General features: G+C 37.1%; 3 protein-coding genes across 6 annotated transcripts in view; all 3 read right to left on the minus strand.

Moving 5' to 3' along the window:
- Window positions 1–8,252, minus strand: part of LOC131327140 (disease resistance protein RPV1-like) — a 45,525-nt gene extending 37,273 nt beyond the window's left edge. For both annotated transcript variants that reach the window (XM_058360157.1, XM_058360156.1), the window contains exon 1: window positions 8,058–8,252. The gene's annotated coding sequence lies outside the window, so the exon portion shown is untranslated. The remainder of the gene's footprint in view (window positions 1–8,057) is intronic.
- Window positions 1–22,886, minus strand: part of LOC131327139 (disease resistance protein RPV1-like) — a 40,838-nt gene that overhangs the window by 11,404 nt on the left and 6,548 nt on the right. The window lies entirely within an intron of this gene.
- On the minus strand, window positions 11,788–17,977 carry LOC131327145 (disease resistance protein Roq1-like). 2 transcript variants are annotated; one of them, XM_058360161.1, is made up of 3 exons: window positions 17,458–17,977; window positions 13,855–14,374; window positions 11,788–12,023 (listed from the first exon to the last, which is right to left on the minus strand). In XM_058360161.1, exons 2-3 carry the CDS (start codon window positions 14,352–14,354, stop codon window positions 11,933–11,935), a joined length of 591 nt encoding a protein of 196 aa, XP_058216144.1. In that variant the 5' UTR covers window positions 14,355–14,374; window positions 17,458–17,977; the 3' UTR covers window positions 11,788–11,932. The 2 variants fall into 2 exon arrangements, with proteins under 2 accessions (XP_058216144.1, XP_058216145.1); XM_058360162.1 differs by lacking the exon at window positions 11,788–12,023 and adding an exon at window positions 12,591–12,722 and having other exon boundaries at window positions 17,458–17,975.

The raw sequence follows: 22,886 nt of genomic DNA on the forward strand, positions 1-22,886 counted from the left end.
ATAGCAATTAGTGGGAGAGTGCAGAATGGGGGAGGAAGCTGCCTAGCAATTTGGGACTTAAAGTGAAATAAAATGGGCTCATTGGTTGACTTGACCTCAGTAATTTTATGGTCACAGAATGAAGTAGAAGAAAAAGCAGAAGGGAGAGAGAGAAGCAAGGTAAAAGTTTCTGATAGTACAACTTGTCGGTGGAGAATGGGGGAGGAAGGTGTATAATATAGCAATTAGTGGGAGAGTACAGAATGGGGGAGGAAGCTGCCTAGCAATTTGAGACTAAAAGTGAAATGAAATGGGCTCATTGGTTGACTTGACCTCAGTAATTTTATGGTCACAGAATGAAGTACTACTTGTCGGTGGAGAATGGGGGAGGAAGCTGTATATATAGCAATTAGTGGGAGATTGCAGAATGGGGGAGGAAGCTGCCTAGCAAATTCGGACTAAAAGTGAAATGAAATGGGCTCATTGGTTGACTTGACCTCAGTAATTTTATGGTCCCAAAAATGTTTTTCCAGAAATGTCCCTGAAAGTAAAATCAATACATATTTAAACAATTGATTTTTCTTTCGTTAACATTTTCGGGTGACTTGACCTCGGTAATTTTATGGTCTCAAAAATGTTTTTCCAGAAATGTCTCTGGAAGTAAAATCAATACATATTTGAACCATTGATTTTTCTTTCGTTAACATTTTCGGGTAAATTTCTTCGGGAGCAAGTACTGCTGACTTGACCCAACTTTTGTTTATTGCATTTTCGTAGCAGCTTCGCCCATGCCCACCGCTCTATCCCACCACCAGTATTCTTTCCCTTTTGGAGTATTTCTTTTCTCGCTCTTGAATAGTAAGCCGCGCAGATTCTTCATCGATTCACCAACAACACTCTTCATCAGTAAACCCTGATCTCCCCTCCAGATCAGATCAGATTGAAAAAGTTATGAAAATAAAACTAGGGATTTTGAGAGCATTCCTTGACTACCAAAAGCTCTAATTAAAAAGTACAATATGTTATTTACTTGCGCTCTTTTGCTACACTCGTAGGACTAGTTTCTACTAAATACTATGCAGTATGCACATATATTTTACCAACTGGAAAGGTACATTTACACAACCAAATCCAGGTTTTTTTTTCTCCACACTTATCAAAGTTAATCACCTATACTACAATGCCATTTATTAAGGCCCATATTTAAACATCTCACGTCAATTTTCAAGAAGTTATGTTAACACATTAACACTTTTTAAGCATTTTGTAATCTAAAATTATGGGATGACGTAAAATGAATTTCAATATACGCATGAGGCAACACCGATCTAAAGTGGAGGTAACAAATTTTTATTCTACATGAATAAAACCTTAAAAGCTCCAGAGGTAACATTGATAAATAACACACATGGTCCTAGTCCATATGAATATATCAGCTAATATTATCCATCAAATTCCCCAAATATTGGTTAAAAATGTTGTGCAGAAAAACATAATAGCCTTTTCTGATTATCTCATTTCAACCCAAAACCACCAGGTCCACCGCCATCACCTCAAATCAAACAAAGACCAAGCAATCCGAAAGCAAGGTCTAATCCTCTTTTTTAATGGTGATTAGAGATGGCAATTCAACCCACTTGGGCCGGTTTTTTGTTAAATTTTTCGGGGTCGGGTCGGGAAGAATTGAACACACCCATTCAGTGTCAGGTGGACATTGCCCCTTCCCGGTACCCACCCCAAAATTATTTTATCCATAATTGTTATTCTTGTATTTTTACCCTTACAACTAAAATACAACATAAAATATTAACTATTCCTTCCATTTCGCTTTTACATAGTAGATTTTGGTTAAGTTGTAATAGTTATTTTATGGTCTTTTATTTTTTGTGCTCACTTATTTTGGAGTCTAGAACATATTTTCTCCATAGAAAAAAAGAAGAAGAAGCTAGGCGGGTAAACCTGGCATCCAGTAAGGGCGGGGTGGGTGTACCTATACAATACCCAATCGAGGTTTGGGACAGGTTTAAATTTTCGGGTCGGGGTCAGGGTATGGCAAACCCACCCCGCCCCTTTGCCACGCGCCTCTACTTTATTTCTATTGAAAACAAAAATTATATATATTATAAGCAAATTATCTCTCTTTTTTTCAGCGGTTTGACTCACATTGCTCGTGTCTACGTGGCACCGCCTCTAATTAGACATGGGTCAACACGCATCAGAGAGTGTTGGTGTCCCACGCGTGTATGACACGTACACGCTACCTTCTTGGAAGTTTCCGTGCTTCTTAGCTACTAGTGACTTCATTCTACTATATTTAACCAATCGAAATGTACAATCACCTGCAGTATCTTCAAATTCCCCAAAATATAATCTTTTCCACTTTCTTAAGTATAATCTTTTCGTCTCGATGGTAGATTTTATGGCGACCCCAATGGCACAGGTGGAAATAGCCTGGTCTCAATTGATATGCTGATAGATCTCCAACACTGGTGACTTTTTGATGATGAGAATAGGCTTTATGGTGTTGGCTACCCTTCTCTTCTGGCTCATCAAACACAACATGAACTCCAATTTCCTTTACCCAAAAATAGTTCTCATGTAAGCCCGCTAACACCTTCACTTCATCACCAGCTTCCAATATTAATTGATTCCCAGTCTTCCAATGGCTTAACCATACCATCATACCGTCATCTGGGAATGCATCTGAACAATGGGCTGTAGGCCCACTTCAGACCCTTGGTCACATTTTTCAGTGTGATATAGTCGAAGTCAATGGCCCAACAAATCTTGTTATAATCACGGAAACACGCCAAGACAACATATACCTTCAAGGCTTGAATCTTGAGACAAGGGAGTGAAGGCACAATGAACGTTATCGAGGACCCCATTCTCTTATTGTTGCTGCACCAACCAGCAGGCACCTCACTCCTAGGAAGAAATATGTTAGTACCTGAGCAGGGCCGGCCCAGGGGGAGCCCAACAAGCCCTTGGGTTTCGGCAACCCCTGGGCTAGGGCAACCAAAAAAAATATCCATGTGTGTGTGTATATATATTAATAATTCGGCGCCAAGAGAGCATAAACAATGGTACTGGTTTGCTGGTTAGCAAGGGGCGCTTAAGTTCCTTCACGGATGAGGCGCCCGGCTAGGGTTCAATTTTCGTGCCTGGCATCGAGAATTTATTTTTTCGCTCAGGCCAATTGTGTTGTTGACGACGTGGAACAATTAGAAAATAACTTGCAATTAATTTTGTTAACTCTTTCCATCTCTGTCTAAGGTTCTGTTCCTTTTAAATCTCTCTCTCTCTCTCTCTCTCTCTCTCTCTCTCTCATTTGTCCATGAAGTGAAAGGGTATTTGTTGTAAGAGTACACCAAAAAATTTTGGTGTATGGTATCTTAAAAGTGATACAGTGGTAAATATATTACATCTAGAATAATTACCATTACACTAGAATATTTATCACCCCATATGAAATATTTAGCACAACTCATTTTTGGGATACCATACACCAAAACACTTTGGTGTACCATAGAAAAATTACATTTTAATTTTAAATTTTTGATAGAATTCAAACTAAAAGCACAATGCAATCTCTCTCATTTGTACTCTTTCAATCACGGTTTATAACCGTGATAAAAGAGAGTGACTTACAATCACACCCAGATCCATCACGGTAGCAGGAGCGTGATGAAAAATTTACAATCCAGGCCAATAGCCGTGATCTTTATGGTTTATTGTAGTAGTGGAGAGAGAGAGAGACTTACAATCACACCCAGATCCATCACGATAGCATGAGCGTGATGAAAAATTTACAATCCAGGTCAATAGCCGTGATCTTTATGGTTTATTGTAGTAGTGGAGAGAGAGAGAGAGAGAGAGAGAGAGAGAGTATTTAGCAAATAGAGAAGCCAAATGGTCTTGTCCAAATTGATAAGAAGAAACGATTCGAGATGCGTTTTTGCAAAATGTAATCTATAATTCACAAATAGGCTTGCTACTAAGTAAAACCATTACAGTATTTAACTAATACTTATTTACTTGTGGAACTTATTTACTTGTGGAATTATCTATATACTACTTCTTTTAAATGTATGAAGATGTTTCCTACTTTTTGCTTTCCACAAATATCCCTAGCACTTTCGATTAATTCCTATCCCACCCTACGCCTCTTCCCCAAACGACACAATACAACGACTCCAACGGATCCCCTGGCTTCCCGAAGGACAGACCTCACCGGAGATACTATGGGAAAAGGAACAAAGAAAAAGGTTTGGACCTGTTAAGTTTAATTTCATTTTGTTTCCAGCGGTAAAGATGTTATGCAATTAGTTGTGTCTGTTCCAATGGCATCAGTTGCCATTAACCTTCGGGCCGTTCCGTACAGTTGCTTCCTTATGTATGGTCACTTTCTTACCTATAAAAAGGCTCTGCCTTACCTTTTCATTCACATTTGTTTCTCACAACTGCATACCACATTTCAGAATCCTGACAGTAAAAACGCTCGAATAGATTGGCTTGCTACTTTTGATCGTTGATAATTGAGTAACCCAGGGAGGCAATCGTTCGAATATTCCAAGAGCATCAGTTTTGGGGATGAAATTGCTTTAAGGATATATAACCAATATTAGCCTCTATTGCTAATTAACGGACGCCTGAAATTGGCCAAGTACGTTTCTATTCCTCTAACTTGTTTTCATATAGTTTGATAGTTTGAAGATGGTTTCTAACCACTAATGTACAGTTTCATTTCTCATATTAAAAACCAGAACAAAAAAGAAGCGAGAGATCATTTTTTACAATTTCATTTTCCCATTGTCTTGGACATGATTGCAATAAGCCCAAAAACTTATTAATGAAAAACTAAGCCTACGAAGAAATGGAATACTCGAACGATTGCCTCCTCCTCATTTCCCTTCCAAAACTGAACCAGTGCATGATTTTTCGGAAGCAAACCGAACCAATGCGATTTTTGAACCATTGCAACAGTTAGTTTCCGCATGGTTTTTTGGAAGCAAACCGAACCAATGCGATTTTTGAACCATTGCAACAGTCGGTTTCCGAACCAGTGCAACCGTTCAAGCGTGACCCTTTGTGAACCAAGTCGTACCTGTTCGGACAGTCACTTGTCTGCCTATTTAAATAGATCGTAACTAGCCATTTCATGCACTTTGCATATGCGTGCATGTGTGTGTGTTTTTGTGTCTGTCGCCCTTTACCTATACCCCATATACCCATCATCCGTTTTCTCTCCTTGTTTTCCTTAAGCTGAGAAGGTAGAAGAAGAAGCCATTACTCTTTTCTACCGAGTGAGTTTTGCGTGCAAGTCTCTGCTTTAAGGACACTGTAATTCATTGCTACATTCGATCTACTTCGTATTTTTTGGTGTCGGCATTTGTGAGTTATATTTTCCGTTTACTACTCGTGTTCTAATCTGCTCGCACATTTCTTAAATTAGTTGTTTAAGTAGTTTGCCTATCAACTTACTTTCTCCTGAATCTGTTTTGTCACATTGGGTTAATTAATTAGTTTTTTACACGCAGTTTGTTACTTGTGTAGGTTTCCGAATCTGACTAATAGATCAAAAGTTTTTCCATTAGCATCTTATTTAATTGGAGCAGATCAATTGTTAGATGAAAAAGTTAATTGGATAGGAAACAGAGAATTATTAGATTAGAAAAATATTAAAACCTCAACACCGTTGCACCTGTGGCACTATCAAAGAGGTGTCTTCTCACACCAATGTTGAAAGAGAAATTTTTCATTGTAATAGGAAAACAATACTGTAATATTGAGATTCTATGATATTACTTGGCTAAGCTTTCACGTGCATCGCACATGCTTTTTTTACTAGTTTTGTTAAAGGCATAACAATTTGTCAAAGACAAAATCCAATTTGAACTACCCACACAAACTACTGTCCACTAAAATAGCCATAAATGTGAGATTCATGGGCAAAGGCTACTGCTAATGCTTTTTCTAACTGACAACAATCTTCCATTCTACTATATGGAAGGAGATCAAGCTCGATTATGGTATTTCCACTCACCAGTATTTGCCATATTCAAAAACTTCTTCTCCGTTAATAAAAAAACAGTATTTGCCATATAACAATCAAGACTCAAGACCAAGCTTTACCAAGATTATGCATGATCAGATGATAGGAAACAAGAGTAGCATCTGAACTTGTTAACTAGAATCAGACCAAAATAAGCTACAGTGGCACCAATCCAGGAAGCACAAAGCATACCATGGGTAATTAGCTGCACCACTCCAGCATTGAAGCCGGATATCCAAACCAAGCATTCCAGCAGCAAATCAGCAGAATGAAAAGGATTGAACATTGCAGGTTTACATCTTCATTGCTATTCCAAAAGGTATTTGAGAGAGTGGTGTCGTACCAAGGCAAAAGGACTCACCCCCATCTGCAGCACCAACCAGTATAATACCACAGAACCAGCAGTATACTCAACGCACACAAGACACCGCGACCACAAGACCAGATCTTGCACCAACAAAGACAAAGACTGACTACCTGAAAACAGACCCTACCCACAGAAAAGGAAATAGAACTGCCCCAGAAGGCACACCAAATTACCCAAACCAAAAATCACCAGACAATAACTATATCCCACTGTTAGTAATTATATAAACACAGTTGTTACTTGTTGAAGGTATAAGTAATAAAGTTCCCTCTCTGTAATAGCTTAAGCTTTTAGATGGGTTGGTAGTTAACAATCTAATATCGTATCAGCGCAGGCAACGGATTCTGTGTTCGAACCTCACCGCCTATCTAATGTTAAGATGTTTACACGTGTTTAGCCTTACAGAGCACGTGAGGGGGCGTGTTGAAGGTATAAGTAATAAAGTTGCCCCTCCCTCTAATAGCTTAAGCTTTCAGATGAGTTGGTGGTTAACAATATAATATTACCAATGACTACATGTACTGTGCTGGTGCAGTGGTAGGCTTGCTAAGGAGAACCTTTAGGTTTTGGGGGAGAACCACACCAGCAACGCTTCAATTTTAACTTGACAAGCTGAAAGTCTCTTTTGGTGATCACAAAAAAAGAGAAGAATCGAGCTCATGCCATTAAGGATCTAGATGGGGTTGTGCCATGCACGTATACAATACGTAGATGCGATGTATAGAATAGAATAATTAATGCATCTACCTATTTGGGGACCCTATTATAGGGACAAAATTGGGGCCATTAGGCGGTGGTCTTGTGGGCTTATGACCATGGCCGGCCCTGGCCACGAGAGGCCAAGTAAACTGGATGTTAATAAGGATATTGGAGGAAAAAAATAATTTAAAGTAACATTATGTATAGGCGAGAAATAATTCAATGTAACATTATGCAACACTTAAACACAATTCAGAGTTTGCCAAAGCATAATAGGAACAATTCAATGTAGACCAGCTATCACCAAACGTGAGAAATACTATCCATGTAACATTGGGTACTAAACCAGTTTAAATGGTAGTTGTTTGTCTTGATGGAAGTGGAGTTGAGTGCTTTGGAAAAGACACGCAACCAAGCACCAGCAGCACCAAGGCACTTGACCTGGGCTGTTGGCCAAGTGGTCATGAGTTCTGTGCCAATGAGATGAGGTTTCAAGTTCAAGTCGATCATCGAACGATGTTGGCCTTCTGAAGTAATTTAAATATACTAACACTAGTTTTAGGCCAAGTGCGTTGCAAGTCACCACATGGTCATTGGTTTGATGTTAGGGTAATTGCACTCATGGTTGTGGTACAGGGGAAAAATCGATTACATTGTAATTGCACTAAGGTTTAGTGATTGGAGCACTTTCTTTCCTAAATTTGGCCATTTTTTCCCCTTCTTTACGGATTCCATTAACCAAAAAACTCTCAATGCTCTAACAATAAGACCCAGCAAAATATCAAAACAAGATGAAACGAGGCATCAAACAACAAGGAGCACAAATATTCTGAAAGAGATTAGAAGTCCGATGTAAAACATCAAAGGACCAACCACATGAAATTTTCAGTAGCCATAATCTAGTAGCTATGTAGCTTAAAAATCAATCAAACTGCAAAAGAGACAGAAAGAGATTACCCAGTGAATTTCTTTCCCCAACAAAGTGCGAATATGGCTGGCAGTAGTGGAGGTGCCGTGTCAAGTTTGAAGATCTTTTTCATCTCAGATGTGAATTATTCCTGTGAGAGCAAACACTCATAACACTAAAAAATATAGAATTAGATAACACACAGGAAAAACTTCTTGCAGCACTTTAGTTTCATTAGTAGTGTTTGATAAGAAGGGGAGATGGAAAGCATTTTTCTTTTCTTGAAGGAAAAATTGAGATGAAAACAAACCAAAGTGGTTTAGTTGAGCTTCAGGACCATATCTACAGCATGATTTTTTACATGGAAAGAGCAGTACTTCATGCTAGATTGTTCAAAGACAATATGATTTTTTAGTGTTCAGGACAATAAGATCCTCAGAGTCAGTGGGAGGAGAAGGATGGAGTCGAGCAGCATCAATGGCCCACTGGATCAACTTACGGACTTCATCTTCGTCCACTCCCTCATTTTCAATCTTTCCCCTATCAGTTTTCTTGAGAACGCAGCTGGAATGAAAAGAAAAAGAAGGAATAGAATCTCCCTTGCTGGTGAGGACTGAGGAGAGAAATCTGGTCTTGTGGTATTCAATGCAAGGACATATCGATACAAGATTTTCAAGCACAATGTAAGGCTACAATAACATCAGTTATTATAAAGCAGTCCATAAAATACCAACAACCCAAACATATCAAATTGAAAGGGTGTCCATCATTGCTGTTACATGTCCCAACTATTGCCAACGAATACTTCTTCCTCTTTTATTTCTTTTCTCACTCTTCATTAGTAAAGCGTGCAGATCCTTCATCGATAAACCAAGCACGTTCTTAATCAGTAAACCACGATCTCCCTGCAGATCAAATTGAGATAATTTTGCAATATAAAACAACAGATTTTGAGAGCATCCCATCAATACCAAAAGCTCAAATTGACAACTACCTTATGATATTTACTTGTGCTTTTTCATTACACTAGGATGACTTGTTTCTACTAAGCACATATATTTACTAAATGGAAAGGTACATTATTCACAGTGCCAAATCCAGGATTTTTTCTCCATACCTAATTTACGCATAGTTTGTTAATCACCACAATGCCATTTATTGCCCTTATTTAAACATATCACATCAATTTTCAAAAAGTTATGTTAACACCTTAACATTACGATGTAAAATAAATTTCAGTATACACAAGAGGCAACAAAGATCCAAAGTGTGAGGTCAAACATTTTTATTCTACATGAACAAAACCTTCAAAGCACCAGAGGTCAAATAACACACATGGCCCTAGTCCATATGGATGTATATCAGGTAGCATTGTCCAACCAATAACCAAAATAAAGGTAGAAAGTGTTGTGCTTAAAATATAGCCTTTGATATCATTTTGTATCAACCCAAATCAACCACCATCACATCAAATCAAACAAAGACCAAGCAATCCAAAAGCAAGGTCCAAACCTCTTTTTATTGGCAACGCCTCTATTTTAATTTTTCTTGAAAAAATAATTTAGATATTTTATGCAAATTATCTTCTTTTTTTGGTGGGTTCGACTCAATTGATCATGTCTACAAAGCACCAACCCAGATTGGACATATGTCCAACAAGCGTCAGAGGGTGTAGGTGCCCCACACGAGTATGACAAGAACACAATAACTTCTTAGAAGTGTTCATGCTTCTTAGCTACCTTCTTGGATGTGACTTCATTCTACTGATTATATCTATCCAATCAAAACGTAAAATCACCTGCAATATCTTCAGATTCCCCAAATATAATCTTTTCAGATTTACCTACACTACCATTTCGGTGGTATGTTTGATGGTTACCATAATGGCATAGATGGTAATAGCCTGTTTTCAATTGATATGCTGATAGATCTCCAACATTGGTGACATTTTGATGATGAGAATAGGCTTTATGGTGTTGGAAACCCTTCTCTTCAGGCTCATGATACACAACATTAACTCCAATTTCCTTTACCAAACAATAGTCCTCTTGTAAGCCTGCTGACACATTCACTTCATCACCAGCTTCCAATATTAAGTGATTCCCAATCTTCCAATGGCTTAACCATACCATCATACAGTCATCTGGAGGAATGCATCTGAACAATGGGCTGTAGGCCCACTTCAGACCCTTGGTCATATTGTTGAGCGTGATATAGTCGAACAAATTGGCATAACAGATCTTGTAATAATCACAGAAACATGCAAAGACAACATATATCTTCAAGGCTTGGATCTTGAGATTAGGAAGTGAAGGCACGTTGAATGTTATCGAGGACCCCGTTCTCTTATAGCTACTGCACCAGCCAGCAGGCACCTCGCTCCTTGGAAGAAATATGTTGTATATACCACATTCATGTAGTACCTGAGCCATGGCATTGACATTAATATCAACAATACATTGGGCATTAGCAACTATGGATACAAAATTAATGAGAGACAGAGAGAGTACCTGAATTGAACCCTTCATTCCGGATCTGTATGGGACATACAACGGGTTATACAATTCCACCTCAAGGCTTTCCATGGCCTCCAACTCAGATGATAAGCCCATCTCGTTAATGATTTCTACATCAACATTTCCAATGGGCTCTAACTTGAACATCCCCTGAACCTCAACTACTTTACAACGATACATGTCAAAATCTAAAGATGTCAACAGGTTAGGAAGATTTGTGATCCTTTCCAGTGAAATACAGTAGTATAACTCCAATCTTTTTAAAGTAATTGGAAGTTCAGGCAGCGATTGGAGTCTTGTGCAATAGTTTAGCTTAAGTGATTGGAGCACGGTAAGACCTTTGATGCTCTCTGGTAAGTGGGAAATTGGATTCTCACTCAGATTCAAATCCTTCAACACAGAGAAGCTCCCAAGACATTTCGCAAGATCATCACTTGACAGACTGCAGTTTGAAAGACTTAATTCTACAAGTGAGCAAGGTAAAGAAGGCAATGTTTTTGGACTTTTTCTCGATTTCAATACCAAAGACCAGACGAGGGAAGTCCATGATCCATCCTTACAAATGTCTTGGGAAATTCCATCTGCATGGAGCACTGTTATGGATTTCATCTGTCCGAGCTCTGCAGGTAACTGATCAAGCTTTGAACAACCAGAGAGAATAAGTTTTTCTAGGGATGTTAAATGACCAATTTCACAGGGAAGCTTCTTAAGATTTTTGCAGCCTCTGAGATTCAACAAAACAAGACTCTCTAATTCCCCTATCGATTCATGAACCTCTACCAAACTTATGCAATACTTAAGGACCAATTTCTCGAGATTAGGGAGTCCAGTGAATTTGGGGGTATTCTTGAGGCCATGGGAATGACTGAGATTGAGGATTTTCAATGATGTCAGAAACTGTGTAACATAGACCAAAAAAAAAAAAAAACGTAAAATGATTCAAGTATTCATATGTTGATCCTCAAAGGGAAAATAAGTATAAGAAAGAAAGAAAAAAACGGGTGGTGGGGAAGAGGGTTTGAATCATACCATTTCTCCCTTCCAAATTTGCTCCAATTTGCTGCAGCACAAGTCAAGAGAAACCAGTCTCTTTAGAGAAAACTCAGTAGGTATGGATGTTAAAGGGAAGCCATGCCAAGTCAAGCATCTTAATCCTCCAGGGAAATTTGCGTATCTTCCCTTGATTTCTACATTATTGAGCTGGAGCAATTTAAGATTGTGCATCCTTGTAAATGCATCAGTCCTCAACCCCACCTGATCTGAACTTCTTCCCACATTGTTTACTGAGCGCCAAATGAACAAACTAAGACAATGCCGTTTCAGTGAATAACCTTGTTCAGAAAACAATGATTCATGATTAAGTTCTTCGAAGCGGGGACGCTTTACATTACTAAAACAAAAAAATTCCCTTAACCGAGTATTTGCGTCCAGCACATGATGACCATCTTCCTCCAACACATTATGCATGTCAAGGTAGAGGCCCTCAATTGTTTCTGTTCCCTGATAAGAGAAACCATTTCAGATTAGAATAGAACCTCCACGCACAAAAAACTTAAAACTGGAAGACAAGAAGCGTGTTACTCACAATTTTTTCACTCAACACTTTAAAGGAATCCTTATAGTGCCACAATCTGCTACGTTTACCCGGCTCCTTGGGTGATTCTTGGCGAACAATTTCTCTTCCCATTTGTCGGAGAAGTTGGTGCATCATCAACTTGTTGTGTCCATTAATAGTTAACAGACATCTGTCAATGAGAGTTTGAATCCCAACTGTTGGGTAGAGATCATCTAGAATTCTTACTACGAAATCTTTGCCCTTTCCAATAAAGAAACAAGCAATGTGGAGGAACAATTCCTTGTCATTTTCATCTAGATAGTCATAGCTTATTTGCAACTTTTTAAGGATTTTTGAATTGGGAATAGCTGTCAGTTTCTGCAATGTGTTTTTCCATATGTCTAAGCTATGGTCAGATAGAGAAGAACCCAATACTTGAAGGGCTAAAGGAAGCCCTCCACAGTGTTGTATTACCTTTTGTGAAAGCTCAGTGAAACCCTCAATGGGATGGCCTTGTCCAAAGGCATGCCAACTGAAAAGCTCCAATGATTCATAAGAATCTAATCCCACCACCTCAAATGACTCATCAACTTCATTAGCCTTCAACAGATGAATGTTCCTGGTGGTTAAGATAATTTTACTCCCTGGATGAAACCAATCACGCATTCCAATTAAGGCATCAAACTGGGCTCGGTCATCCACATCATCAAGAACTACAAGAACTCTTTTACAACAAATGACATCTTTAATCTTATTGATTCCTTCATCAACACACCGTATTTTTTCCTTCCCTCTTTTTAAAATGTCTGAAAGAAATTGCCTTTGTAAATGAACCAAACCCTCAGGTCCTTCTGAAATTTCTCTAATATTTGCAAGAAAGCTACTAGCTTCAAATCTTTCAATGTTTAAATTATAAGCAAATTTGGCAATAGTTGTCTTGCCTATTCCACCCATCCCATAAATCACTGCTATCCCAACATTGGACTCATCCTGTAACCATGAATTGATGTTTCTGACTCGAGATTGAATTCCCATTAGGTTGTGGGCAACGTGTAAAACTGGTCGGTTCAACTTATTCCCAATCACTCTTACAATGTCCTGGATAAATTTTGACTCATGCCTACAAAGTTAAATGGAGAGTAAAGCACAATAAGCTTGTCACGAATGAAAATAATACTGAACAAGAAAGAAAAAAAAAGAAAGAGACTATTTAGCAAATAGAGATGCCAGATGGTCTTGTCCAAATTGATAAGAAGAAATGATTACAAATGCATTGTGATATAATGTAATTTATAACTAACAAATAGGCTAGCTACCAAGCAAGGAATGTTAAGAAAAACCATTACAGCATTTAACTACTCATTTCCTTGTGGACTTAATTTGTTAAAGGCAGAACAGTTCGTCAAAGATAAAATCAAACTTGAACTACCCACGCAAACAACTGTCCACTAAAATAGCCATAAATGTGATATTTATGGGCAAAGGCTAATGCTTGTACGAGCTGGCAACTATCTTCTATTCTAGTATATGGAAGGAGATCAATCACGGATTCACAATGCTGGTATTTCCATATTCTGAAGCCAAGTCACTATTTTTATGCCAAAATTGCTCAAGAAATCAACAGATTCAGTTATTTTATTTATTTTATTCGCGAACCTCTCTCTTCTGCGTCAAATTTTGTTAATTGGTTAAATTTTTTAACATTCTCATAAAAGGAAATCAATGATGAATATATTTACTAATAATGTCAAAGAGAGGAATTCAAGAGATAATTACCCGTCAGCTTGATTTTTTAAGACCATCCCTGCTAGATCAGCAACTTCTCTAAGTGCTCCCCTCCATAATTGCACCTTTTTCCTCAAGTACTCCTTTTTACTTTCGTTGGTTTCCGCATTTAATCGCTCTTCGTGTCTACAAAATGCATCTCCGAAGCTCCCTGTTTGCTTCCTAACTTGAGAGGGATCCACATCATAGAAGACAGGTAGAACTACATGCCCGGCCCCTGATGACCTCTTGCGTTCGAGAATCATCATGAGTTCATCAAGGCACCATCCGGAAGAAGAATAGTCTTTGGAAAGCACAACTATTGAACTCCTTGCTTCTTTTATAGCCTTGTCCAGTTCTGACTTAACATTTTTACCTCTCTCAATCCCATCATCATCTCGAAACGTGTGAAAACCTGCACCTGACAAAGCGGTATAGAGGTGGCCGGTGAAGGTCTTGCGGGTGTCTTCACCTCTAAAGCTCAAGAACACGTGATAAGTCATCGACCCCATTACACAGCAGCCTTATTCAGCTGCAAGGGACAAGGACAAACAAGTATCAGCTAATTCATTTTTTCATTATTATCATTGGCGGTAAGAGAGTATAAGTATCAGAATTACATAGAATTACGTCAACTTAGAGGGGATTTTTTTAATCTCCTTATTTTTAATAGTGCAAGAACTCGAACCCTCGACTTAGAAAAACCTTGCACTTACCACAATTCTGTCTTGACTTTTCCAGATAAAAAGTGTAACATAAATTAGAAGTATTACATGTGCTTTTGATTTTGCTAAGAAAGCATTATATATGTTACATGCAGTGTCGCGCCTGGATTTTTACTTGCCATCACTACCCACTTTTTAGGGCAAAGAGACGACACTTTCGAAATCATGACTTTTAAGTGCGACAAAGTGTTAATTTTGAGTTTTGCTGCTTTGACTCCAACTGTTATTTGAAAAATGGAGTCACCACGCCACCTAACAATGAGTTCAGGTGTGTGAGGTCACCTGTTAAATCAAAGAAAACAGCTTTAATTACTTTTTAACTCATCCTGCTTCAGCAAATTCTCCTTTCAGACTTGTCTTGAAAATGACTCGAAAACATACATGGGTTCAGGACTCACTGTTACAAGTTGGGAAGGTGTCAGTCATCCCACATCGTCTATTCATTACTTCTCAATTTTATAGCCTTTTTAATAAATTGTCCTTAGCAAACAAACAAAATGTGAAATGCATGTAATGCATCTAAAGAGATAGCATGTCGATGATAACAAAGCCATTCATTCACACAGCATGCTTTCAACTTATACACCACATCAATTTTCTTCCCATTTACACAGAAATAAGAAATGCCAAGTGGTTCTCCAAGCGATGCAAACCTTGTTTCTGGTTTTAAGGTATGCGGAATCCTTCTTCCCTAGGACTCGAATGTCAACTACATATCATCTACGCAAATGGAGTGATAGCCAAGTGGTAGGCACTCACATGCATTTGATAGGGGTTCAAAATCTCACATGCATTTGACAGGAGTTCAAACCTCATTGACTACATCTAATAATGCTGACTTTCGCCGAGCAAAAAGAAAACTACGCATCATCGACAAACGGTGCGCCAAGTATATTTAGGTTTCACAGCATGCTTAATAAAAATGGAAAGAACATCGTAGCGATGGTAATATTTGAGAGATAAATAAATGAACGGGACGGTTCCGAATACAACTAATTAGACACCTAAAAAATCACCTCATAGTTTCTAATTTCTGATCAAATTTTAATTATCTTAGCAGCTCAATGTAATCTCAATGTAATCAAAATGTGATTTTTTAAGGATACCAGCGAAAAATTAGCAAACAAATAAGACCGGAAAGGGTTTGATTTGATTAGTTTTTAGTTTAGATTTGATGAACGGTTTAATTAAAAACTGTTCAAAACAAGCACTTCCCGGTCATATTTTTGCTAATTTCTCGCGGCAATCTTTAAAATCAGCATACATTGAACAATTTGGATTATAAAAATTTGATCGGAAACTATGAGATTAAGATGATTTTGGATGTTTTTTTAGGTGTTTAATTGGTTTTCTGCGTAACCGTCCCGATGAACCAAAGTGCAAAAATGGAATTGCTTGTATTGAAGGGGCGTAAAACCCCCCAATAAGAGTTAAGAGTTACATGGTGCTCACCTTGTCTGGCTTTGGAGGCTTTGTGTTTGTTTCAATTGTGAGAGAGAGAGCGCTTCAGAAAGTTTTCTGGGGGTCAGAGGAGGGGTGTTCTCTTGGTTCCCCTTTTTCTTGAACAATTGTTGCCCTAAATAGGCCAAATAAGAATGAGTAATTCTACCTCCACCCCCAAAACACACACATACACACCCACACACATCACACTCATATACACACCCACACACTTTTATGTGTGTGAGTGTGTATATGTCTAGTGTGTGCGGGTGTGTATATGGGTATGTGTTTGGGTGTGTTCCTATGCAAAGTCGTGGAACCAGATCGTCTGTACCGGAAAACCACCGTAAATTCCTTTGCCGAGTGTTTCTCGGCTGTTGGATTTCGGGTTTAGAAAAAAAAAAAACCCACTCCAATGGCCGAAACTCCTTGGCACATAATCACAGAGGTTTTCCGATAGAATCTGGCGCGCAAAGTCCCATCCTCGGCACATAGTCAGGTGGTGTTACAAATGAATAGTAAAAAAAAATTTTAGAAAAAGAAAATTTTTCAAACTAAAAAATGATGTATTTAAGTAAATAATTTTTCTATCAATATGAATCTTGTTTGATAGATCTTATTGAGATTTTTTAAACGATGCAAAAAAAATTAAAAAAATATTTTTCATTTTTATTATATGTGAGTTTCAAAAACCTTTATTTTCTAAAAGTTTTTTTTAGCATTCATTTGGAACACCACCTACTGAGGTTTTCGATGCAAAGGATCTGGCGCGCAAAGTCCTTCCCCTTTGGGGGAATTGCAGTGCCCAATGATACATACATACAGTATCACCTAAACATGTTGTGCATATAATTGTAGAAAATGTTGAGTAGCATACCTCATTGATAAAAGAAAAAAAAATATGTAAAACACAGCGAAAAATTAAGCCTAAAGGAATCTTCATGGGATTGAATGAGGATTGAGGAAATTATAATTAAACATCATGCCAATAAAGTCAACAATTTGCCATATTCTTGTTTTTATATGCTATATTAAAATACTTTTTTTTTTTTTTTTGGAAAAGGGGAATTCTCATTCAGAATCTCTGAAAGGACCAGATAAACATCACTAGGGAGGACCGCAAGAAAAATGAGCACAACGGTTAGCAAATCGCTTATACCAGGAAAAAGACACGATACTGTCTCGTTCTGCTAAGGGAATAAATACTTATTTTTTGAATTAAATGTGATATTTTGAGAGAATAACATATTAAAACGAAAAATAAATACTTAAAAAATAAGAATTTTAGTAGAACGGAGCCTACAATTGTTAACAAAAACTTCCACATCATCTAGAAGTGTTTGGATTTCCCAATCAGCACCGGTCCCAGTTTTGAAGCTGCTAATAATACCAGTGGACATATATAAGAAGACTTCTACAAGGAAAGAAAAGATTCAATGATTCTCACTTGTTGGTCTAGCTATTGATTCATGTGATGCTCCGGCCACCATTGATCTCCATCAAATGACTTCACCTTTGTTTTGTTTGGTTGCCTGCCTACTGGGTAACTCTGTATGGTTTCTCTTCCTTTCTCTTGGGGGCATTGTGGGCGTGTGATTGTTATGTGGTAGAGTGTCGATATAGTTGGGATGTTGCCTCGAGTTGTGATGGCATTCTTTTGTCTTTTCTCGTATTAATCCTTGTATGCTTTGGGCTTGTGATTAATAAAATCTTCTTTTGTTGTTCAAAAAAAAGATCACATGAAAACCCAAGCTAAGTCCATGACACAACAACGAGGCACAAGCCGCACAACCTTCAAACACCCCCAATTACATCCAAATTCTGTTTTTTTTTTTTTTAACATTCTATTTCCCAACTGTCTATTCTGGAGTTTTGTGATGCTCTCGGCTGATTTTATGTGCTGTTAATACTGCCTGATTGAGGCTCAAAAGCAGTCAAATTTCTTACTCCTCTTGCGGAGATAAATACGCTCAATGGTGGGGCAAAATTGGGTATTAACACTAAGACCCCGTTCCATATCACCTAATTAAAAAGTAAGTACTTATTTCACATTTTCTAACTCAAAAATAATATAAATGAAAAATAATTTTTCAATTTTTTTTGCACCATATTAAAAGATCTCAATGAGATCTATCAAACAAAATTCATATTGATAGAAAAATTATTTGCGTAAGTATATAATTTTTGAACTTGAAATTGCATTCTTAAAAAATAAGTACTTATTCATCCTTCCAGGAACGGGGCCTAAGGTCTACTTTGAAAATAAATAACGAAACTTGAAATACCACAGGATGATGAGCTATAAACAAGGTAAAAAAGATTGTTAAAATATCACCTAAAAGGCTAAAACACAGTGTCCTCCATGTTTATTTTAGGGCGCCGCTATTCGCAGCCCTCTATTTACTCCCGTAGCCCACTAAATTTCGGTAAATGATTATTGAAAATCATAAATAACATTTCGGTAAATTGCTGTTGAAAACAAGATTATATTTCGGTAACTACATGTCGAAAATATGTTCAACTTTCGGTAAACAACTGCCGAACATGCATTTTCGGTAAACATCTGTTGAAAAAAATATTATATTTCGGTAATTGGACGCTGAAAATATATCTCAATTTCAGTAACTAACTGTCGAGTATAATTGAAAATTTTTAACGGGCTATGGGAGTAAATAGAGGGCTGCGAATAGCAGCGCCCTTATTTTATAGTAATAATGATAACGATACTCGGATATATTTACAGATTTTCACCTCGTACATGTATCTTTTTGCAGTTCAAGCCATAGGTACTCTACAGGTGAGATCCGCCATATCAAACAACTAAGGATTGTGCCCGTGCCTAAAGGCACGGCGCAACGCGTTTTGAACATAATTAAATTGAATTATCCTTCTCTACTTCTAATCAACCCATGCGTGAAGGCACGATGCAGTATATTTTAATTTCGGTCTAAAAAAGTATTCTTCCCTGATAATCATAGTCACCCGCAAGCGAATTAAAGAAAAATACAATAGCTACAATTAACTCCATTTTTTATCCAAACATCCACCTTTAATTAGTAGAAAGGTTTCTTTAACTTCAAAGCTCCAACATTGAGGCTTTAAGTGGTGAAATAACTACAACCTTGCCAAAACCTATTCATCAATCATTTGCAAACATCAACTCTAACAATAATAAGAAACATAAAAAGGACAAATAAAGAAGAGCTCCAATTGAGTGTAGGCTTTAACAATATGAAAATGAAAAGGAGCCAAAATAGAAAAAGAGAACACTAAGAGTCTCCTTAAAAAATGTGAGTTAATATCAGTCCTGTTGGTACCCAAGATAAGTCAAATCTTTGTCCACCTGTTGAAAGTTCAAAAAGCACATTGTGTTATGGGAAAATGGAATAAAGTAAGTTTGCTATCATTTGAAAACAAATTTTTTTGGCAATTGCTGTTTTCGGGGTACTTTCGGGGTAAGTTTTCTTTGCACGTAGCATTCCCCTTTCCTATGGAACTTTGAGAGCCGCTAGCGGGTTTCACTAATCTTATTGAACCAGTCAGGAAAAATCCATTGGCGAATGCCCACCATTAGTAGAAAAGAAGAATGTTCTGTGATGTAGCAATTAAACTCTTTACATGGGCATGTGCACTATCTGAATTATTGGGCAACTGATCATTGTTCTTTCCGGTACCAATTCATAATCCTTTCACTTTAAATAAAAAAATTCAATCCAGATTAAGCAAATGGAAAACTATATCACAGTCCTTAGGGACAATTCCACATGCACATTGCTCCGTAAAAAACTTCAGGACACAAAATATATATTCAATCATTCTGGTTTTTGTCCGTGCATAATAAAAAAAGCATACCCGGTTGGTGGAACCGAGATCGAGTCTCACATAGGAGAGAAGTTTGAGATCTGACTTTCTTGTAATTTTCAAAATCTTACACCTGCAAAATGAATCCGTACACTCAGAAGACTCGGCGTATAAGCTAACCAAGCATATTCATTTCCCCAAAAGCTTCGTATTGAATATGACTTCAGCATCCTTAGAAAAATGTGGGTCAAATACGAAAACAAAATAAAATGAACATTTCATGACTCTTCCATCGAAAGAATCACCCTCATGGCCATTATTCTATCCCACCACCACGATTCTTACCCTTTCGGGCCTCGTTTGATGAGTGAGTTAAATGTGATGGTATTGGTAATGAGATGTAATTAGGATTATGATTGATAATGAAATAGGATTGCTAATGAGAAGGTCAATCATATGTGCATGTTTGTTTTGCATGGGATTAGAAGGGAGGATTGTTATTTGTATGTTTGTTTTACATAGGATAGGATTGGATTGAAAGTATCCATTTCCATTTTTACCCTTATACAAACAAGGGTTATAAAAAATACCCAATGGTTATATAGAATGTTAATCAAAAAAATGGTTATATAGAATTGCTCCATCTAATTGAATAAAATATGGAAAAATAAATTTAAAAAATCTGAAAATTATTAACCCAAAAATCTGGTACCAGTTTTCATTACTTTTACTTACTCTTTTCTTTTTCTTTTTCTTTTTCTTTTCTTTTTCTTTTTCTTTTTTCTTCTCATATTATATATCATTTTCTATCCTTTCTCTTTAATATTAAATATGATAAAATTGTTTCCTTCTTACTTTTCTTTCTTTTCTTTGTAGGCCATTTTGGCTGACAAAGGCGGAAAAAAATCAAAAAAAATTAAAAAAAAGAAGAAGAAGAAGAAGCAGCAGCAGCAGCCAATTGTTAAGCAAAAATTGTACACATAATTAATTCACTCTCTTTTGGTTGCATTTATTTTTATCTTTTCCTGCAAAAATAAATAAATTAAGGCCCTGTTTTTACCAACTGGTTTGCACTAACAAAAAAGTTTTTACCAACTCAACAACTTTTTCACTACTGGAAATAACTTGACATTTCTCAACAACTTATTCACTACTGTAAACACCTAACAACTTTTCAACTACAAATAAAAATTTATAAATTTTTCACTGCCGGAAACATCCACTTAAAAATTTATAAATTTATATTTTTGCACCACTTTGCATAACAATATGCACAACATGATGAGGTGGTATTGTATTATTAGACAGTATAAAATGACATCTCATTCATTGCCCAATGATACATACATTGTCACCTAAGCATATTGTGCATATAATTGCAGAAAATGTTGTGTAGCATACCTCATTGATAAAAGAAAAAAAAATGTAAAACACAGCGAAAAATTAAGCCAAAAGGAATATTCATGTGATTGAATGAGGATTGAGGAAATTATAATTAAACATCATGCCAATAAAGTCAACAATTTGCTATATTCTTGTTTTTATATGCCATATTAAAATACTTTCTTTTTTTTTTTTAAGATGGGGAATTCTCATTTAGAATCTCTAAAAGGACCAGATTAACATCACTAGGGAGGACCGCAAGAAAAATGAGCCCAAAGGTTAGCAAATCGCTCATACCAGGAAAAAGACACATTACTGCCTCATTCCGTTAAGGGAATAAACACTTATTTATTAAATTAAATGTGATATATTTTGAGAGAATGACCTATTAAAGCGAAAAATAAGTACTTAAAAAATAAGAATTTTAGCAGAACGGAGCCTACAATTGTTAACAAAAACTTCCACATCATCTAGAAGTGTTTGGATTTCCCAATCAGCACCGTGCAGTCCTAGTTTTGAAGCTGCTAATAATACCAGTGGATACCCTAAGAAGACTTCTACAAGGAAAGAAAAGACTAAATGATTCTCACTTGTTGGTCTAGCTATTGTGGGCGTGTGATTGTCATGTGGTAGGGTGTTGACATAGTTGGAATGTTGCCTCGCGTTGTGATGGCTTTCTTTTGTCTTTAATTTCTCATATTAATCCTTGTATGCTTTGGGCTTGTGATTAATAAAATCTTCTTTTGTTGTTCAAAAAAAAGATCACATGAAAACCCAAGCTATAAGTCCATCACACAACGAGGGTCAAGCCGCACAACCTTCAAACACCCCCAATTACACCAAATTCTTTTCTTTTCTTTTTTTTGTATTTTTAAACATTCTATTTCCCACCGTCTATTCTGGAGTTTTGTGATGCTCTCGGCTGATTTTATGTGCTGTTGTTAATGGTGCCTGATTGAGGCTCAAAAGCAGTCAAATTTTTTACTCCTGCGGAGATAAATACGCTCAATGGTGGGGGCAAAATTGGGTATTAAACTCTAAGATCTACTACTTAGAAAATAAATAACGAAACTTGAAATACCACAGGATGATGAGCTACAAACAAGGTAAAAAGATTGTTAAAATATCACCTAGGAGCCCTAAAACAACAGTGTCCTCCCATGTTTATCAGAAATGCTGCTGGTACAACAGATTCAGCACAGACAACTTGTACAGCACACGTTTGGGCCCGTCTCGGATCCAACAAAGATAATCAAAGCCGCTCATGTTGCTCACTATATTTTGCTTAAGGTCATTGTAAAAAATCAGCTCCATCCGACATCGATAAGGACATTTATGAAGCGTCCAAATCACTTTAGAAAATTTTAAAGCAATTTTGGACGCTTCGCAAATCCTCTTATCGTTGTCGGATGAAGCTGATTTTTTGTAGGGACCTTAAGTAAAATATATTGAACAAAATGAGCGGCTCTGATAATCTTTGTTGGATCCAAGACGGGCCTAAACGCACGTTTTACACGCTGTCAGTGCTGAAGCTGTTGTACCAGTAGCAACATTCCATGTTTATTTTATAACGAGATAACGATACTCGGATATATATATTTACGGATTTTCACCTCATACATGCATCTTTATGCCGCTCAAGCCATAGGTACTGTACAGGTGAGATCCGCCATATCAAACAATATTATCCAA

The sequence above is a fragment of the Rhododendron vialii genome, chromosome 5a, assembly GCF_030253575.1.
Source record: "Rhododendron vialii isolate Sample 1 chromosome 5a, ASM3025357v1".
Lineage (NCBI taxonomy): Eukaryota > Viridiplantae > Streptophyta > Magnoliopsida > Ericales > Ericaceae > Rhododendron > Rhododendron vialii.

Excerpts from the sequence above, each read along its gene's own strand:
- LOC131327145 (XM_058360161.1), bottom strand. The coding sequence starts at position 14,354 with ATGGGGTCGATGACTTATCACGTGTTCTTGAGCTTTAGAGGTGAAGAC. Across the intron at positions 12,024-13,854 it reads TTAAAAAATCAAGCTGACGG|GGAACAGAAACAATTGAGGG; the intron begins GTAATTATCTCT and ends TTCTCTTATCAG.